General features: G+C 28.3%; 1 protein-coding gene across 5 annotated transcripts in view; it reads right to left on the reverse strand.

Moving 5' to 3' along the window:
- Positions 1-17,194, reverse strand: part of LOC142318222 (octopamine receptor beta-2R-like) — a 785,889-nt gene that overhangs the window by 31,339 nt on the left and 737,356 nt on the right. For all 5 annotated transcript variants that reach the window (XM_075354790.1, XM_075354814.1, XM_075354806.1 and 2 more), the window contains one exon: positions 10,164-10,930. In XM_075354790.1, the coding sequence (XP_075210905.1) occupies positions 10,164-10,799 (636 nt within the window). In that variant the 5' untranslated portion in view covers positions 10,800-10,930. The remainder of the gene's footprint in view (positions 1-10,163; positions 10,931-17,194) is intronic.

A 17,194-nucleotide genomic window follows, 5' to 3' on the forward strand; every position in this document is an offset into this window, starting at 1 on the left:
AGTTACTTTTAGTTTTATTAATATGCTCATGTTAACGATTTAGTTTGTGGAAAGTTTTTTAGAAGTTAGTTCTGGTTCTGCCTGAGGACTAATCTCTTAGCCCGTTAATAAAAAAAATAGATTTTTACGATACAAAATGTACAGTGCTATATACGAGTCAAACTTTGTTTTGTAAGAATATACTGTTAAAGCAAAGTTAAAAAAGCGATAAAGCAAAATGATTATTCAAAAATGCTTGTGATGTCAATTTTAGAACGGTTACCTTGGAAGAAAAATGGAGAGAAAATTTTATTCATAGATTAGGGGCTCAAAAAAAATTTACGGTATCAAATAACCGCTTGATAGGCATAACGGTCAGCATTATGGTTTCTAAATCAGCTTGTATGTTCAGTTCCTTATCAGGACCTCATTTTATTTAACTTATCATTTTAATCATACCATTGTCTCATTAAAAACATGAAATCTGCAGCCATAAATGCAAAATAATGATTTAAAAAAATAACACGAGTCAAAAATGTAAACATAACATGAGAGAAGAGAAATTTTATTCCACCCGTTATTTTATGTACGCCGGTACCTCCGATTCCATTTACCGATGTAATGTAAAGTATTCCTCAGTTACTTATGAAAAGCATAACATGTTGATACGTAACCAACTTTCTCGCAGGTATCTCCCTAATCCAAAACTAAAATATTTTTGGGTTTGTAGTGCGATATGATAATACATTTTGTAAATAGTAATTATATAATCATTTTTTACATTGTAAATTTGAATGTAAAAAATGTTTTCCTCCACACAATCTCTCTCCATTTGTTTTGACAATAAACTCTGCTAACTTTAGAAAATCTCTTTTAAAAATAAAAAGAATACTTCTGTATGTAACATTCGCGTTGTTTTCATAAACTTTGTTATCTGCAGTAAAAAAATGTTTTACATTAATTCAGATCTTTCTATTTAATTCACTTTCTGTACCTTAATAAGTACAAAAATTCAATATTCTATTCAGAGACCTCACAAAAGCGTTGACATGCTGTGTCTCTTTATCACTCCGTGTTCTAAACATAAAGAGAAGCTTGGAAATTACAGGTATTGTTTTAGAATAAAGTAACAGAATAAATACAGGCGAACAATTCGAGGAGGCTGTATAAACATAATATTACAAAACAAATCAGACTAAAAAAAATAACCAATACAAAAAACGAGTGTTATATTACTTTCAGGTTAAAAAATTGCAAAAGATTGTAAAAAATCTGTAAAAATCCCAATAAAATACCAAAAAAAAAAAATATATATATATTTAAAATAGACCAAAAAAATAACCATCTAAAATCATATTTAAAATAAAGCAGACAGCTGATGAACAGTCTATAAATACCCTTAATGAACAGCCAAACTATAAATTCCAAAGGTTGATACATTATTTATAACAAACTATTCAAGCATGTATCTCCGTTTTAAACATCCTCTATGCTTATTTCCTCCTTACTGGTAATCTTTCATAAACTTCACTATTATACAACATCCAAATCCACACGTAATTGGGCTTGTATCATCTAGTTTTTTTACAGTTGTTTAACAACAGAATGAAATGGTTGTTATTAAAATATATATATTTTTTCCTGAATATTGAGATTTACTAAAAACCGTCATTAACATTTACGTGTTTTTCTCATAATGTTATTTCATAAGTGATTTCTTAACGGGTAGATTTTTGAGTATGAATTGACTTACTACTTTTATAATACTTCTATTATAAACGGAAATTTTCAAAACGCTTTTGTTAAAACGGGATTAATAGCTTTATTATTTAAAATAATTTTCCTATTTGTGGATAGAAAATCTGTTGTTCTTTCTTATGTTTTTATTAAAAAACAATGAAAGAAATTTTCTTACTAATAATTTTCGGCTTGTTTAATTTAAAAAATAAACATGCATTTAAAATCTACAACGATTTTGTAAAAGTTTTGGTTTACTCTTTAACTAAATTTCTATAAAAAGTATTTATAAAAGCACACGGCCGAGAGTGATCAAATATTCTGATGTAGATATCCATTTTGGTTTACATAATCAATCTTATGGGGGCAAAAATGAAATTCTATTAGAAACTTTTGATGAAACGTATCAAAGCACCGTGACATTAATCGATCGCAATATCAAATATTTTTTTACAACAATTTTTTAACGGATTACTCACACTTAAAACAAGTTATAGATTTGGAAGTCACACAAACCTTTATGCAAAGAGCTTACTCAATTACTCGTACGATTCGTTAGTACTGTAATTAAGAAAAATACATTTTGTACATCGGAAAACAATCTTTCTTCGTTTGAAGCAATTTTTAACTTTACTTATAACTGTACATGATATTTTAATTAACACGTCCAAATTTTAAATTTTTTAATTTTTACATTCAAATTTTACCATTAAACATTATTAAAATTTACGAAATTATTTGATATATAATCACTTGTTATATATAATAATCACTAGTTCCTTTTTTCATTTTAATAATTTGTAGTAAATTTCCGTAAACAGGCTTTATTACTTACTAAAGTCTTTTTTGTATAAAGTTTCTATCCAGCTAAAGTTCTCGAGTTAAGAAATTTACATAATGGGCAGATTTACATTTTCTTTCCAGTGTATGTTTTGCGCCATGCATTTTATAAGCTTTTATTTAACTAGCTTTAGTTATAATCAAATCTTGCAACTGCTATATCTTTTGATCTATCGTATGAAAATCAATGTAATTTGATTCACATATATAACTTCGATGACAATACAGAATATAGAATTTGGATATGACCCACCCTCACGCCCCCACGCGCTACCCCTAAATTCATGCATGTTGCTGAAAATTTTTATTTCTCATGATGAAGATCAATGAAATTTGATTCACGTATGTAGCTTCGATGACAATACAATGCTACAGTGTCGGAATTTTGATATGAGCCCACCCCCACCCACCCACGCACTACCGCTACGCTAAATTCATGCATTTGCTTAGAATTTTTCATCAACTATCGTATGAAAATCAATGAAATTTGATACACGTATGTAACTTCGATGTGTAAAAATAAATATTTTTACTTTTTAGTGTTAATAAAAAAACAAACTTAAACAAACAATAATATTCAGATATAAATATTATTAATAATATTTTTTTTGGATGTAAAAAGTTTATTGACTCTAGTCTGGCACTGTAAGGAGACATGAGAGGTGTAACATAAGTGGGAGGCGGCGTCGGATAAAACCTTCCCGAAAACAAAAAAAATTACAAAAATATATTTGTAACTGAGCTACACTTTTATTTAACTAAATATTTTCATTAATTTTAATTTTAAAATTTAATAATTATTACGTTTATTTATTTTTTATTTATTGGTTATTTATTAGATATTTATATAATTTATTTTTTACTTTTCAGTGCTTTTTTATATTTGTTAATATATTATATATTTTTGTTTATAATTCTCAATTTGATTTAATTCTTATTTTTTACTTTTTAGAGAGTTTTTCTAATTTGTTAACTTTTCTTTATTAATGTTAATATTAATATTAGTTAAATAAAAGCTTTTTTAAAAAATAATTTTTTATATGTAATGAAATATATTTTTGTAATTTTTTTTGTATTTTTTATTTATTTGATTAGTTGTATAAGTTTTTTTATGTTTATTAAATAGTTTCTTTTCGTTTATGAAAATAAATATCCTATTACAAAAATATATTACATGATATTTATGTATTACAAAAATTATAATATGCTATTACAAAAATAATCCTTTATCTTTTGATTTCTTTTAAGCTTGTTCTTCTACTGTATTCTGATACTAATATTCTAATAATAGTACTGTAAGAAACAGGTAGTAAAAAGAATTTGTGTGTTAAGTGTTATAATTTTCTTAATTCTAAAATTGAATAAGATTCTGATAAAAGTAGATAGAAGAAATAAAAGTAATAAATTACTGAATTTCATTTCTTTATTTCAAAGCTTCCAATCCATATCACTTTCAGTATGGTAACGTATATCTTCATCTTCATAACCTACAACCAAAAATATTTTTGAACAGTAATGTTGGTAAATTATTTTAACCCTTATATGCCGTTTAAATGTCTTGTGTGCATCATATATTATTATTATCCTCATTGAATTCAGTGACGCGCGTAAAGATAAGCTATAAACGTTTGAAAAATGCAAAGATGTTGAGATGTATTTTTAAATATCTGGAATGAGCTTCCAGGACATTTTTAATCAGCTTTTTCTACAGTATATATATATATATATATACATATATTTTTTCTTTTACTAAGATTTTTTTCCATTTTTTATTTAAGTTTAAGTATGGTTTCTATGTTTCCAAAATTTGAGAAGATTCTAAATTTTTTTCAGTAGCGTCATTTTTTTACATCAAGTAATGTTGAAACATAACTCTCTCTTTAGATGTACATTGTTCGATCATTGAGGTTGATTTTTAAATTAATATTCATTTATTAAAAAACTAAAAGAAAAGTTTAATTTGTGATTAAAATAAAGGCTGTTTTAAATCTTACTGAGAACTATTTAAAACCGAATATTAATTGTAATGAAAATTTTTTTAATTTTCGTGTAATGGCTGAAGTGCATGCTACTTTTGTTAAAAAATCAAGTTTGTGTTTTTACGAAATAAAAATTAAAATGTTTCAAACTGCAGAACGGTAATTTTTGTCAGCAAAATGTCTTGTATTTTATCATTTTTCAGAATAATATATATCCGCAATAAAACAAATTCCGACTCCGTTAGTTAATACGTCAACAATTTAAATGAAATATGAGTGAATTTATATTATATGAAGAATCGTTTGGTTTCAGAAAGAGATTGGGAAGAGGAGAAGCCATCTTAACTCAAATTAATTTTAGCAGTAAACAATTTTTACTTAAGTGAAGAAAGTTATTCATAATCTGTACAACGATCACGTAGCAGTAAATGTAGATGAAGTGAGAATTATTTAAGCGGGAGTGAAACAAAGATGAAGACTCTCCCTGTTTCTCTTCAAATTTTTTATAAAGAAAAAATACAGGAATTAAAGGAAAAACTTGAGATCGGACTAACTAGTCGATGAAATAAATAGAGATATTAAATTTAATCGTGAGTTATTTCATTTTATTCTTTGACAAAAATCAATGACGGGTAGAAAGCAATGTTATGAATTTATTGCTAGAGAAACTTTTTTTGACAGTAAATAAGAGTAAAACAAAGATAATGAAGTATTACAGAAAGTAGGACGATGAGGAATTAGAAGTGTTAAAATGAGGTAATACAAGCTACCACAACCGGAAAAATTTGGTTATTTATGGAGTAAAATTATAATGGATGGAAGAAGTAATGCGGACATCAAACACCAACTGGCACAAGCACGGAGAGCTTTAGTGTAAAAAAGGAATCTGCTGGTATCACGTATATATATATAAAAATTATAAAAAAATTCTTGAAAATATTTGTCTGTAGTGTAACGCTTTATGATGGTTAAAGATAAACAGTAGGGAAAGCAGAAAGGAAAGAAATAGAAGGTTTTGAAGATTTGTGTTAAGTTGGATGTAGAAAATTATGAGAGTAGATGAAATTTGAAGTGAAGAAGTAAGTCAAAATGGAAAGTGAGAAATTTATGGCATAATTCGTATAAATAAACAAACTCGATCGGTAAACCGTGTAATGAGACAACCGTTTGAAATTAATAGGTGACGTTTAGAAGGTAAATCTATAGAGGAAGACAGAGTTAGAATTTACGAAATGGGTAGCTAAGGCCGAAGGATGTATAGGGTATAAGAGAAAGGAATGTAGAATAGCATCGAACTAGAGACAACGGGTGACTAAAAAACCCAAGGATAATTGTAATAATCCTTTTCAATTTATATAGAAAATTCAAGGTCAATATTTAATACATTCCTTATATACTACTTTGACAAACCCTTCGGTTTTATAAATGCTGATATTCTGGGGTGTATTGTTGTTTTTCGGCTTACAATATGGCATGAATAATGAAGGGAGAAGGGTTGTTAGAAACTGTTTGTCCTTCGATCTTTATTCAGTCTGCCGTTGTAATTAATCAAAATCATTTTATACAATAAAGGAAAGCTGCTATAGATAAGTCAGAATGGTAATAATTGAATTTCGTACAGATAAATAGGAAATTGCATTGTGCTTTTTATAAAATATATTATCGGCCGTTACCAATCTACAGATAATTGTAAGATTCCAGTGTAGTTGAATTACAAGTAATTATTCTTATTGTTTCTGTTTCTAAAACGATTACTGATAAACAGAATAAATTAAATCTGGATTTAAATTACTTATAAAATAATGAGATAAGATCAAATGTCGAAGCATTTTATTTAATATTTTTCTTTCTGTACTAAGGCTATAAAGGAGAAAAATTAATAATGTGGTATTTATAAAGTACCTTTTGAGGTTATTAACAGTTACAGAACAATTAAACATTTTTTTCCTTAAAAGTCGATAATCTTAATTTTGATCGCTCATATTAAGCTCAACCAACAAATTACTTTCTTTTTAGATCAACAATTTCAAAATACAAAATTTGGACTGAAAGCAATAATATATTAAGAAATAACCATCAAAACTGAATCATAATAAAACGGGTATATTTTTTTTCTTTTGTTTCCATTGTTACATCTTGAGTGCACTTTTATCAAAAGCTTTGCTATTGTATATTTTCTAAATAAATTTGATTATTTTATTGAAAATGTATAAAAAGATTGAAAGTGTACGCAAATAATATATATCAAATCTTACGTGTTTAAATTAAGATTTCTTCCCGGGAGATAAGCTCGGAGAACTGTTTGTAGATAGCTACACTAATCGGTTAGTTGTGAGTGTCGTATTTAATACGGCAAAAAAAAAAAAAAAAATTAAAATCACAATCATTACGATTATTTATAATGAAATTATAATAAAGAAATATATTAAATTAGAATTTCACATTTGAGCTCCCTGATAGATTATTATTCGCAGGAAAAATATCTTTAAATGATATGACTGAAATCTTATATTTGAAACGCATTCCTATAATGTAAAATGTGAGGGAGGAGATTTAATATTTGTTTCTTTACATATAAATTTTTAATGATCAGTAGTAGTGCTTAAAATACAATTAATACCAATATCAACTGGTGTAGTAAGCTTAAAGTGATGTGGTAAGCTTAAAGCACCAAATTATCTTTCTTTTCTTTTGTATTTTTTAAAAATCTTTATATTACTATCAGATATCTAACAGATGATACAAGCAGAGAAGCCACAATTGTCATTTTCTATGCAAGAAAGGGTACGTTTTAAACAATATGTACATTTTTTTATATTTTAAAAATATATTATAGTGTTATTTTCTTATATAAGAGAATTTCATTGTATCGGAAAAGTAAGCCTAGGAATAACCGCTTAACAGTTATTGCATGCAGATGTACGTAGGTTGAATTTTATTATTGGATCTAATATAATATCTTACGTAGATAGATCTTATTTTTATATGTAATAATTTGATAGAAAACTAATTTTTTTTTCAAAATCAATTAAAAATTTTCATTTATTTAAAGTTTAGCGTAACAGTTAAGATGTCCAGTCACCTGCTCGTGATTTGAAAAATGTAATATTTCACTGCAAATAAATTCAGATTCGGCTGAATAACGGAACAGTACACAGACCGCTACACCTAACGGTTAGTTATGAGATGAAAATTTTTATTGTGTTTATATTATGAAGAAAATAAAACAAAAACAAAATTAATAAAACGATAAAAAAACAGTCGAAATCCTATAATACTCAAGATGCTTTTAATCGTTTTTCGTGTAGCCGGTAAAGTAAATGAAGCGAAAAAATTTAATACCTGTGAGAATATTTACTTATATTCGTAAAGCACATTTTTCTAACACGTTCACTTTTTTCCGATCATGAATGTAAATTAAAATTATTTCAAAAAATATGTCAGAGTTCAGTTAATTAATTGTTTCATTAATTAATTTATTATTACTCTTTGCACATCATTAAATTAAATTTTACAGGAACAAAAATAAAAACAAAATAAATTTATGCATCGAGATCATTGTTTTATTTAAAGGATAAGAATTCTCTATAAAATAAAAAGTAATTTAGAAACTAAAACAAATTTAACTTTAGATGCAACTTAACTAGATGCAACTTAATTTAGCGGTTAAAAAAATCGTTTTTATGTAAACGATATATGTATGTTATTTACTAACAATTACTTAATTATTTATTATTTTGATCTTTTTGGTTATTAATTCCGAATGAAAAGCACATTTTATAAAGTGTGAATGTAGTTTTACGAATCAAAACTTAAATTTAAAATTCGTAATAATTAAAGTCATTATGTGATAATGTTTTACTAAATCATCCCGTAAAAGTCTTGTGTTTTATAATAATACTTTTACTATAAAAAGTATCGTTTAAAATATTCCTTATATGTCCAGAACATATACTTTACACTTTATTGATACGGGTATCCCTAGATGTCTTAGAAATTAGGTTTACTGAACGTACGTCATAAATTTTCATATAAATCTGTTTGTCCCCGCAAGAGCACGGATCTACAGTTTAAACAGAGTTTGTAGAACGATTCAATCCTTTACTTCATTTAAAAGAAAAGAGCTATTGGAATCAATTATTCTTCGGTACGTCGTAGTAAAATTCATTATCTCCAACTTACGTAAGCTACCTTAAACCTTTACTTTAGTTAGCTATAGAAACAATGCCAGCTAAGTTTAAGACACAAAACTTAAAATATTACACCAGAAATTTAATTAGATATGGTTTGATGTTAACTGGAGCTCAAGTATCAGTCACTTATTAAATGTTTAATTACCTTCGTTTTTATTATAATTAATAGTAAATTAATGAGGAATAACTATTAATAATATTTTCTCAAATTTTTAATCTTTTGAAGGATTCGCAGAACATGATACTCCAATTCCAAAAGATTTCGATCTCAAAAACTAAAACCAAATCAAATCTTTGTTCGTACGCTACATTTTACAGTAAATAAAAAAAAAAAAACACTAATTCCGTGATGCATTAAAAATGAATTTACTTTTTTTTGTGTGTTCTTAAACGCCTTTAAATACAAAACAAATAAGTTATAACCCAGACCAAAGTACAAAAGAAGAGAAACTTCTCACAAAACAGGTCTACTGTTGACATTAATATTATAAAGAATGGGTGAAATGAGAAACAAAAAAAATTAGAATTTTATGGTTTAAAATAGCTTAGTCAAAAACTGAGATTCAGAAAGAAAAACAAATTTCATTTCAACAGAAAGCTTGGAATTTCCGTAACACGTTGCATTAGAATTGGAGAGCTTTTAAGTTAATTAAAAATAACATAAATTTTTCATTTAAAAAAATCAATAAAAACCACAATAAATTTTTTTTATCTTCAATGAAATTGACGACACGAATAATTCGATTTCATTTTTAGCGAATTTAGTTGAGATGCTGGTAGTTTAATAGTCATTTCATGTAGTATGTAGGGTCGTAGTTGTGCTTCACGTTTTAATCAACATTACATTTTAATTTAGAAAAATAGAAATAAGGTCTAATGCTGCTTTTTTGGACCTTTGCAAATCTCATTTTTACAGTATCTGATTTGAAGAGAAGTGAAAGAGTAGAATTTTTTGATGATAAAAAATATCGAAGTTTGACCTTTTTAATGAGAATAAAGGAAAAGATATATCAACTGAAAGTTAGACATTAGCGTTTATTAACTATCATTTACTTTATACCAGTGCTACTTTTTTGTAAGAACACATAATCGTTCTGTAAATTACGTTAATTTATTTTAATTTTTTTCTTTTTTTGCTTAATATCTTTCTACGAAACGGCTGATTGAGTAAACTCTCTACTGGTCTTTTATTCCCCTCCTACTGCCCTTTTATTATCAGTGAACTGACAATCATTGGAGTTTATTTTTTTACTTTCCTTTCCCGTTTTTATTTGACTCGGTTTTGGATTTTTCATATGCTTTCCGGCTAACGTTAAAGTTTCAGAACAAATTTCTAATTAATATATAATCGTAGACACAATAGAGATTCTACTAGGTAGAAAATAATAAGGAAAATGTGTGTAAGATAATGAAAAAAAAAACAATATTTACTAACCGTGAACTCGCACTCATCAGGATGAAGCCTACGATACTCTTGATGGCTCTCTGTTGTGTACCAGCCGCAGAATATGGGTACAAAAGATATAACAGCTGGCGAAATCCAGGTGTTCAGCAGCATTATGGCAACCACCCTTTTTGTCATGTTTATTGGATATTTTAATGGCTTCACTATCGCATAGTAACGATCGACACTGATGCAGCATAAATGAAGAATCGAAGCAGTGGAAAAATATACATCTAATGAATTCCAAACATCACACATGAAGTATCCAAACATCCAGTGTCCGGTCATCTGTACACTAGCATTAAAAGTCATCGCTACCATGGCGACAAGCATGTCAGCGAGCGCTAGAGATACTACAAAATAATTTGTGATGATTCTTAACTTTCGATGCCTCATAACACTGACTATCACCAGCAAATTTCCGAATATGGCAGCTATTATAATGAAACCCATTATTCCTGCTTTAAAAACAAAAGTAATTATATCCGTCCAATCTTGTACTGTAGAACTTTCTTGCACTGTGATATTCGGTGTCGTACCATTTATAATCGGTGGTACCGTTGTGGAAGAAGAGTACGTCGACATTAGCGGGACAGATTTCAGTTCTACTGTGGGTGAAGCCATCATTTTAGTCAGCTGGACGTTATGTTATCACATTATTGTATTTTTATCATTATTTCTTAATTTAAGTGACCATTTGTAGATTTATCATTTCTTCTTTTAAGTCTCCCAACATTTTGAACGATTTGAATTTTAACCTGAAACAAAAAAAGGCATAATATTATATAGTTTAATTTCAGATAAAACATAAATATTTACAGAATAATCTCTCGTTTCAAGCCAACAGTAATTTGAATAGTTTGATGTTATTCTCCATTCTCTTTTTTCAATTCTGATATTGTTATATGATATACTTAATGTAGCCTACCTCCAAAATTCTCTGATTTATATATTCCAATCCTTATTTCATACAGTATGCACTTTCTACATTTTCCTTTGTCCTTAAATTAATAAAACCTAGACAACTTAACCTATGGCCCACCAAAAACCTAGTTCATCTCCTTACAATTTATGCCACTTTAAATTTTTTTCTTCTTACCCACATGTCGTAAGACCTTTTCCCTATCTTTCAGTTTATTTTGTTTTTTAATTTTACATATTCACATTCTTTCTTAGTTATTAAGTGTCTTCTACTGAGCAAAAAATCCGGTAATTGGTTTTTGTTCGTTTTAAATTTTCTTAAGCCGACATTATAAGACTAGTCTAAGGATCAGAATGGACTCTTCTTCTTTTACTCATACTCTTCCTGAAACTAAACCGATTATTATCTAGTGTACACCTCTTCCATCACAATTCTATTCGCTTAAAAATTACTCTAGCGATTGATTGAAACTAATCCTAATGGATTGGATTTTAGACTGGTACTTCAGTAACAATTACAATTAAAATTACAGTTTTTTTATTATTTCTTCCAAACAAAACAATAATTATAATAGTATAACTTTTAAGTTAGTTGAGCAATAATGAAATAGTTTTACTTTTCGGAATAGATATAAATATATTTATATTCATTTATTAATTTATTTTTTATGTTAAAAAACCTTCCAGACGCAAAAAGATAAACAATGCTTATTGATTAGAGCATGAGAGAATTATGGAATTATTAATACCGTAGTGTACAATTTATCCGATGATATTCATTTTTAATATCTGCTTTTGAGAAGGAGAGCAACTGTCAGTAGCTTTATAGACAACTTTCTAACACTTTATAGTATTGCATGTTTAGTAGCTGACAGGGATAAAATTTAGCTAGATCTGTTAGCGATCAATAAGAAAAACCAAAAAACTTACTAAACCGGCATCATTATAAGAGTATTAAAATTTTAATACTTTTATTAGTATTTGGTACTAATAAATTAAAGTATTTAAAGGAAAAAAAATTAACTTATGCTACAGTTAATAACGACTCAACTTTGAAAATTAACAACCATGGGTTTGTTCGTAGAATGCAAGAGCCAAAACCAATTGTCTGGAAGACAATTGTTTTGCCATGTTACATGATGCAGGTACAATTCAGTTCAACATCTAACTAGATAGACTATACAGAAATAGATCTTACTCCAGTTATTCCTGTAAATATATATTGTTATCTAAGCTTCAAGTAAGTTTAATTAAGCTATTGCAATAGTAGTTGGCCTTAGACTGCTAAAAATCTACTATTGCAGTGTGATTAGGTCTGTAGCCATTTGAGTTGTAGGATAATGATCGATAAATATAAACATTTAATTGATAATTAAAAAGTAAAATCAAATTATTTAAATTGAAAAATAATATTTCAATTATAGGTATATAACAATATAAAATATTCTGTATAATTTACATGAAATTATGTGATTATCACAGTAACAATATCCATTAAAAAGATAAAATCACATGTTCAGTAAATTGCTCGGCTGATTAAAGGAATGAATTTAGATTCTTGACTAATTTAAAAAAAAAAAAATAATGACTCACTTTTATCTATATTAAGTATTTCATTAACAGCTTAATATTAAATGTAGAGCTAGGTAATATTATATCCCTTAAAAATTAGTTCTAAAAAATTTAATAAACCTTTTTATTTTTTATTTTTCGTTATGTTTTAAGACAGTTAGTAGTACAAAATAAATCTACTACATAAAGGGTCTATATAAAATATTTCAAGAATTGAATTGCCGGCCTCCGTGGCGCGTGTGGTAGCATCTCGGCCTTTCATCGGGGGGTCTGGGTTCGAATCCCGGTTAGACATGGCATTTTCACACACGCTACAAATCATTAATCTCATCCTCTGAAGTGGATAACATTATCTCATCCTCTGATAACGGTAGTCCCGGAAGTAAAAAAAAAAAAAAAAATTGAAAGTTAAAGAAAAGTAAGCTAGTCATAGGCAATACTTCAAAATTTCACTACATAGTTTTTATTGCATTACTTTGTTTGTAGTTTTATATAAAGAATTTTTGATAATGTTAGACAAAACAGACTACTGCTCAGCCAATAACAATAATAAAAAAAATTCGACGTCTTATTCCTGTGAATGATACTGGGAAAATAACAGTTAGAAAAATAAAATGTTATCAAGCATATGTGAAAACTATTTCCAGCCTAGTCAAACCTATCGTTAGAAACCATATAGGTTCTACATTCTGTTATATTATAACAAGTGAACTATTGATTTTTTATCTAAAGTTGAATCGACCTTATAAGTAAAGATGGATAGTAATAAATTACCTTAGTAAACAGAAGTGAATTGAAACATTAATTATTTACGATCGAAATAAGATTACTTAACGTAAGTGTTCTAGATTCTTACTGAAAATCCAACAGGAACAATCAGACTAGAAAATTTTATACTGAACACTTTGCCACAGAACAGGCAGTCGTATTATTATTACGGTTGTATAAAACAGTTTTGTTTAACCTCCGGGTCCACCGTTAGGTATTGCTTCAGAGGATGAGATGAATGATTTGTAGCATATGTGAAAATGCCATGCCTAACCTGGATTCGAACCCGGGACCTCCGGATGGAAGGTCGAAATGCTACCACTTGCGCCACGGGGGCTGGCTACAAAACAGAGTTAAGCTAATATAAACTAACGGTTAGATAAATTATTTAAATTCTATTTTTCTTTTTTTTTTATAAAATCATTCTTTTTATCTAAAATAAATCATTGTTTTTGTGTAATAAAAGAATTTACCTCAGAAGGAATCCGATAATTAAATATAATTGTACGGTGAAAAACAAAATTAAGATATTTTACCAGTAATTCTATGTTGTTTATATACGGTTAATAAAACAGAAACTTGAAGTTAAGCGTCATAAATTTCTCATAAAATTTAACGACCATAATATAAGTGGATGTAAAACAATTGTATAACTATAAGAGAAGGTAACAGTCACTAACCTCGCGTGAACTGTATATTAACTAGAAAGCAAGATACTGAAAATTCTTGACGTAGAGATAAATAATACAGCTCAACGGATATATCTTGCGTGGTTTAATTATCAGACAAAGTTGGAAGTTACTTCCTACTTTATTTTTTATAGACTTTCTTACATTCATTCATTTTTTACATTCATTTTAAAGGCATATTTTTTACCCTCTGCACAAAATATATATTCAAATTGTAATAAAAATATAAAGATGGATACAATATTATAAGTATACTGAAATGATAGTTGCTTTTATTTAGATTTGAATATTAGATCGTGGATACTGGTGTTCTTTGATGGGTGGGTTTCAATTAACCACACGTCTTAGTTATCGTCGGTCTTAGTTTATACAAGATTACACTCACTCACTCGTCACGAACAAGGAACACGGCTGTTTACGGGATCGAATCCAGAAATCTGCGTGGATAAATCTGAAGACTTCCGGAATATTCATAAGAAACTGAACTAATGAATTGGTAATAATTGACATTTGATAAAAATAATTCTTAACAAAAATAATTATGAATATATTGTTGTATTTATTTTATATTAAAGTAGCTGGATTAGTAAAGTTTGCGTCCTTATCTTACACCAAACTGGCCAAGTCGTTTTTCAGAATTTGAGGCGGTATATTATTTTTCATTCCATGATTCTCGTTGGCACGATGACATGGAGAAAAATTACTATTCCTTCCTGCGTAGGATTTTACACTCCTATCATAAGAACTATAGATAATTATGTTGATTATCTTCTTGTTCTTATTATACAAAATTTGCTTTGTTGTCAGTATGTACAAAGTTTTTCTTTTACCTTTTTTTAAGTGTGCTTTGATATGTTACAATTGTAACGAATAAAAAATAATTGAGTGACAAGAAAAGAATTCAAATTTTTGTGGGATAAGTGGAGTACGTTACTTATTTCTACGGGGTTTAAACCTGAATGCTTTTTCCGATACCATTCTACTAGAGAAATGCGATTTGAAAATTTCAGTTGAGGACAATTACAAGCTAGACCAAGATTCCATTAAGAAACTTTCCTGATGATTGTCGGAAACTACCACTCCATGACCTTATATATATGTATATATGTATATGTATAAATCTTCTTTTTAATATAAGAAGATATAAAGATATAGGTTTAAAATAGTAAACCTTTTTTTTTAAATAATCTTAATAATAATAAATATAAATTCGCTATGATTCATCGTGATAGAAATTTGGACCGTATCATAGACCAGTATTAATTTATTTAGATGTCATAATTTATTAATTGGTCTTAAAGACACACGCAGATGATACGAATCTTATTACTTTAACCTGAAAGATAACACGTTAAATATGCCTGTGGTTACAAATACAGTCATTCATAAGAAGATTTGATTTTGATCAATCGGTAAAAAAATTAGGCAAACATTTCTTGACAAGGAAAAATATTCCCACTATGAATATTTCATTACCAACGAATTCGTGATTTTGTTCTCTTTAAAAAGATTTCAATACTGTACTTCTGTTAAATTGTTTAACTAAGATATTTACCGTGAAATTTGTGTTTAAATATTTAAAAAACTAACGATACGATTTTTTAGACATAACTACTTATAGCTGTGCATAGGTTGAAGTAGAAACATATATATTTATAATCCAGATTTAGTTGGTGCATTTATCATATAGAATGTCAATTATTCTGTAAAATGTCTTCTTTTAAATGAAGGTGTCATATCAGAAGAAAACTTTCCGCAATTGGTCACATGCTGTTAAGTTATTTTTACGATAGAGTCTAAAAAAGACTTTATGTTACATAATTTAGACTACTTGTTTTTAAAGATTCACCTTCCTTTTCTCTCGAGATATTTTCTTTTGCCGAGTTTATTTTGACGGGGACAAGTACCTACGTTTCAGCAATTGGAGAAATTCCCAGAAAAAAAACAATGTTATGTAATTCTTTATCACTGATGGCAAGGGGTCGTTTATAGTTTAGATGATCAGAAGAGTACATGGAAATATGACTAAAATATTTGGAAAATGTTTGAAATAGGTAATGTGGAAAGGTTCTTACCCATTTGTAATTTTAACATATATTCCGTTTGTTGTTAAATGTGTAAAATCGATGGTATTTTTAATAATTTCATTATAATTATTACCTCAAATAAAATAACGAACTAATCTAATGCGTAATTATTCTTTAACAATTTTTAACATTACTGAACGATGTTATACCATTCATTTATTTATTATAAAATAAATTATGTGTAAACAAATTATATAATTTAAATAAATAATGAAAATTATTTTTACAGTTACTAGTGATTAAGACCTCCTCTATGAATCATGAGACCTTGCCGTTGGTGAGGGGGCTTGAGTGCTCAGGGATACAGAGTAGCTGGACCGAAGGTGCAACCATATCGGAGAGTTATCTGTTGAGAGCCAGACTAAGGAATGATTCCTGAAAGAGGGCAGCAGCTCTTTCAGTAGTTGTTAGGGGCGTGAGTCAGAATGACTTAAACGGCCATATCAACATCACTCAGTCCTGTGAGTACTGCGCAGCTGAAAGCAATGGAAAACTACAGCTGCTTTTTTTCCAAGAAAATGTGGCTCTCTGCATTTTCATATAACAATGATGGAGGCGCCTTCCTTAGTAAAATATTCCGGAGGTAAACTAGTCCCCCGTTCGGATCTCCGGGTGGGGACTACTAAAGAAGGGGTCACCAGAAAATTAAAAAATAACATTCTACGAGTCGGAGCGTGGAATGTTAGAAGTTTAAGAAAGGTTGGTAGGCTAGAAAATTTAAAAAGGGAAATGGATAGGATAAATGTGGATGTAGTAGGAATTAGTGAGGTTCGGTTGGAAGAGGAAGGCGACTTTTGATCAGGTTATTTTAGAATAATTAACTCCGCTTCAAATAATGGACAGGCAGGAGTAAGGTTCATAATGAACAAGAAGATAGGGAAGAGAGTAGAGTACTTCAAAATGCATAGTGATAGAATCGTTGTAATAAGGATAAAATCAAAACCTAAACCGACAACGATTGTTAACATCTATATGCCTACAAGCG

This window comes from Lycorma delicatula, chromosome 1 (assembly GCF_047948215.1).
Source record: "Lycorma delicatula isolate Av1 chromosome 1, ASM4794821v1, whole genome shotgun sequence".
In the NCBI taxonomy this organism is placed as follows: Eukaryota; Metazoa; Arthropoda; class Insecta; order Hemiptera; family Fulgoridae; genus Lycorma; species Lycorma delicatula.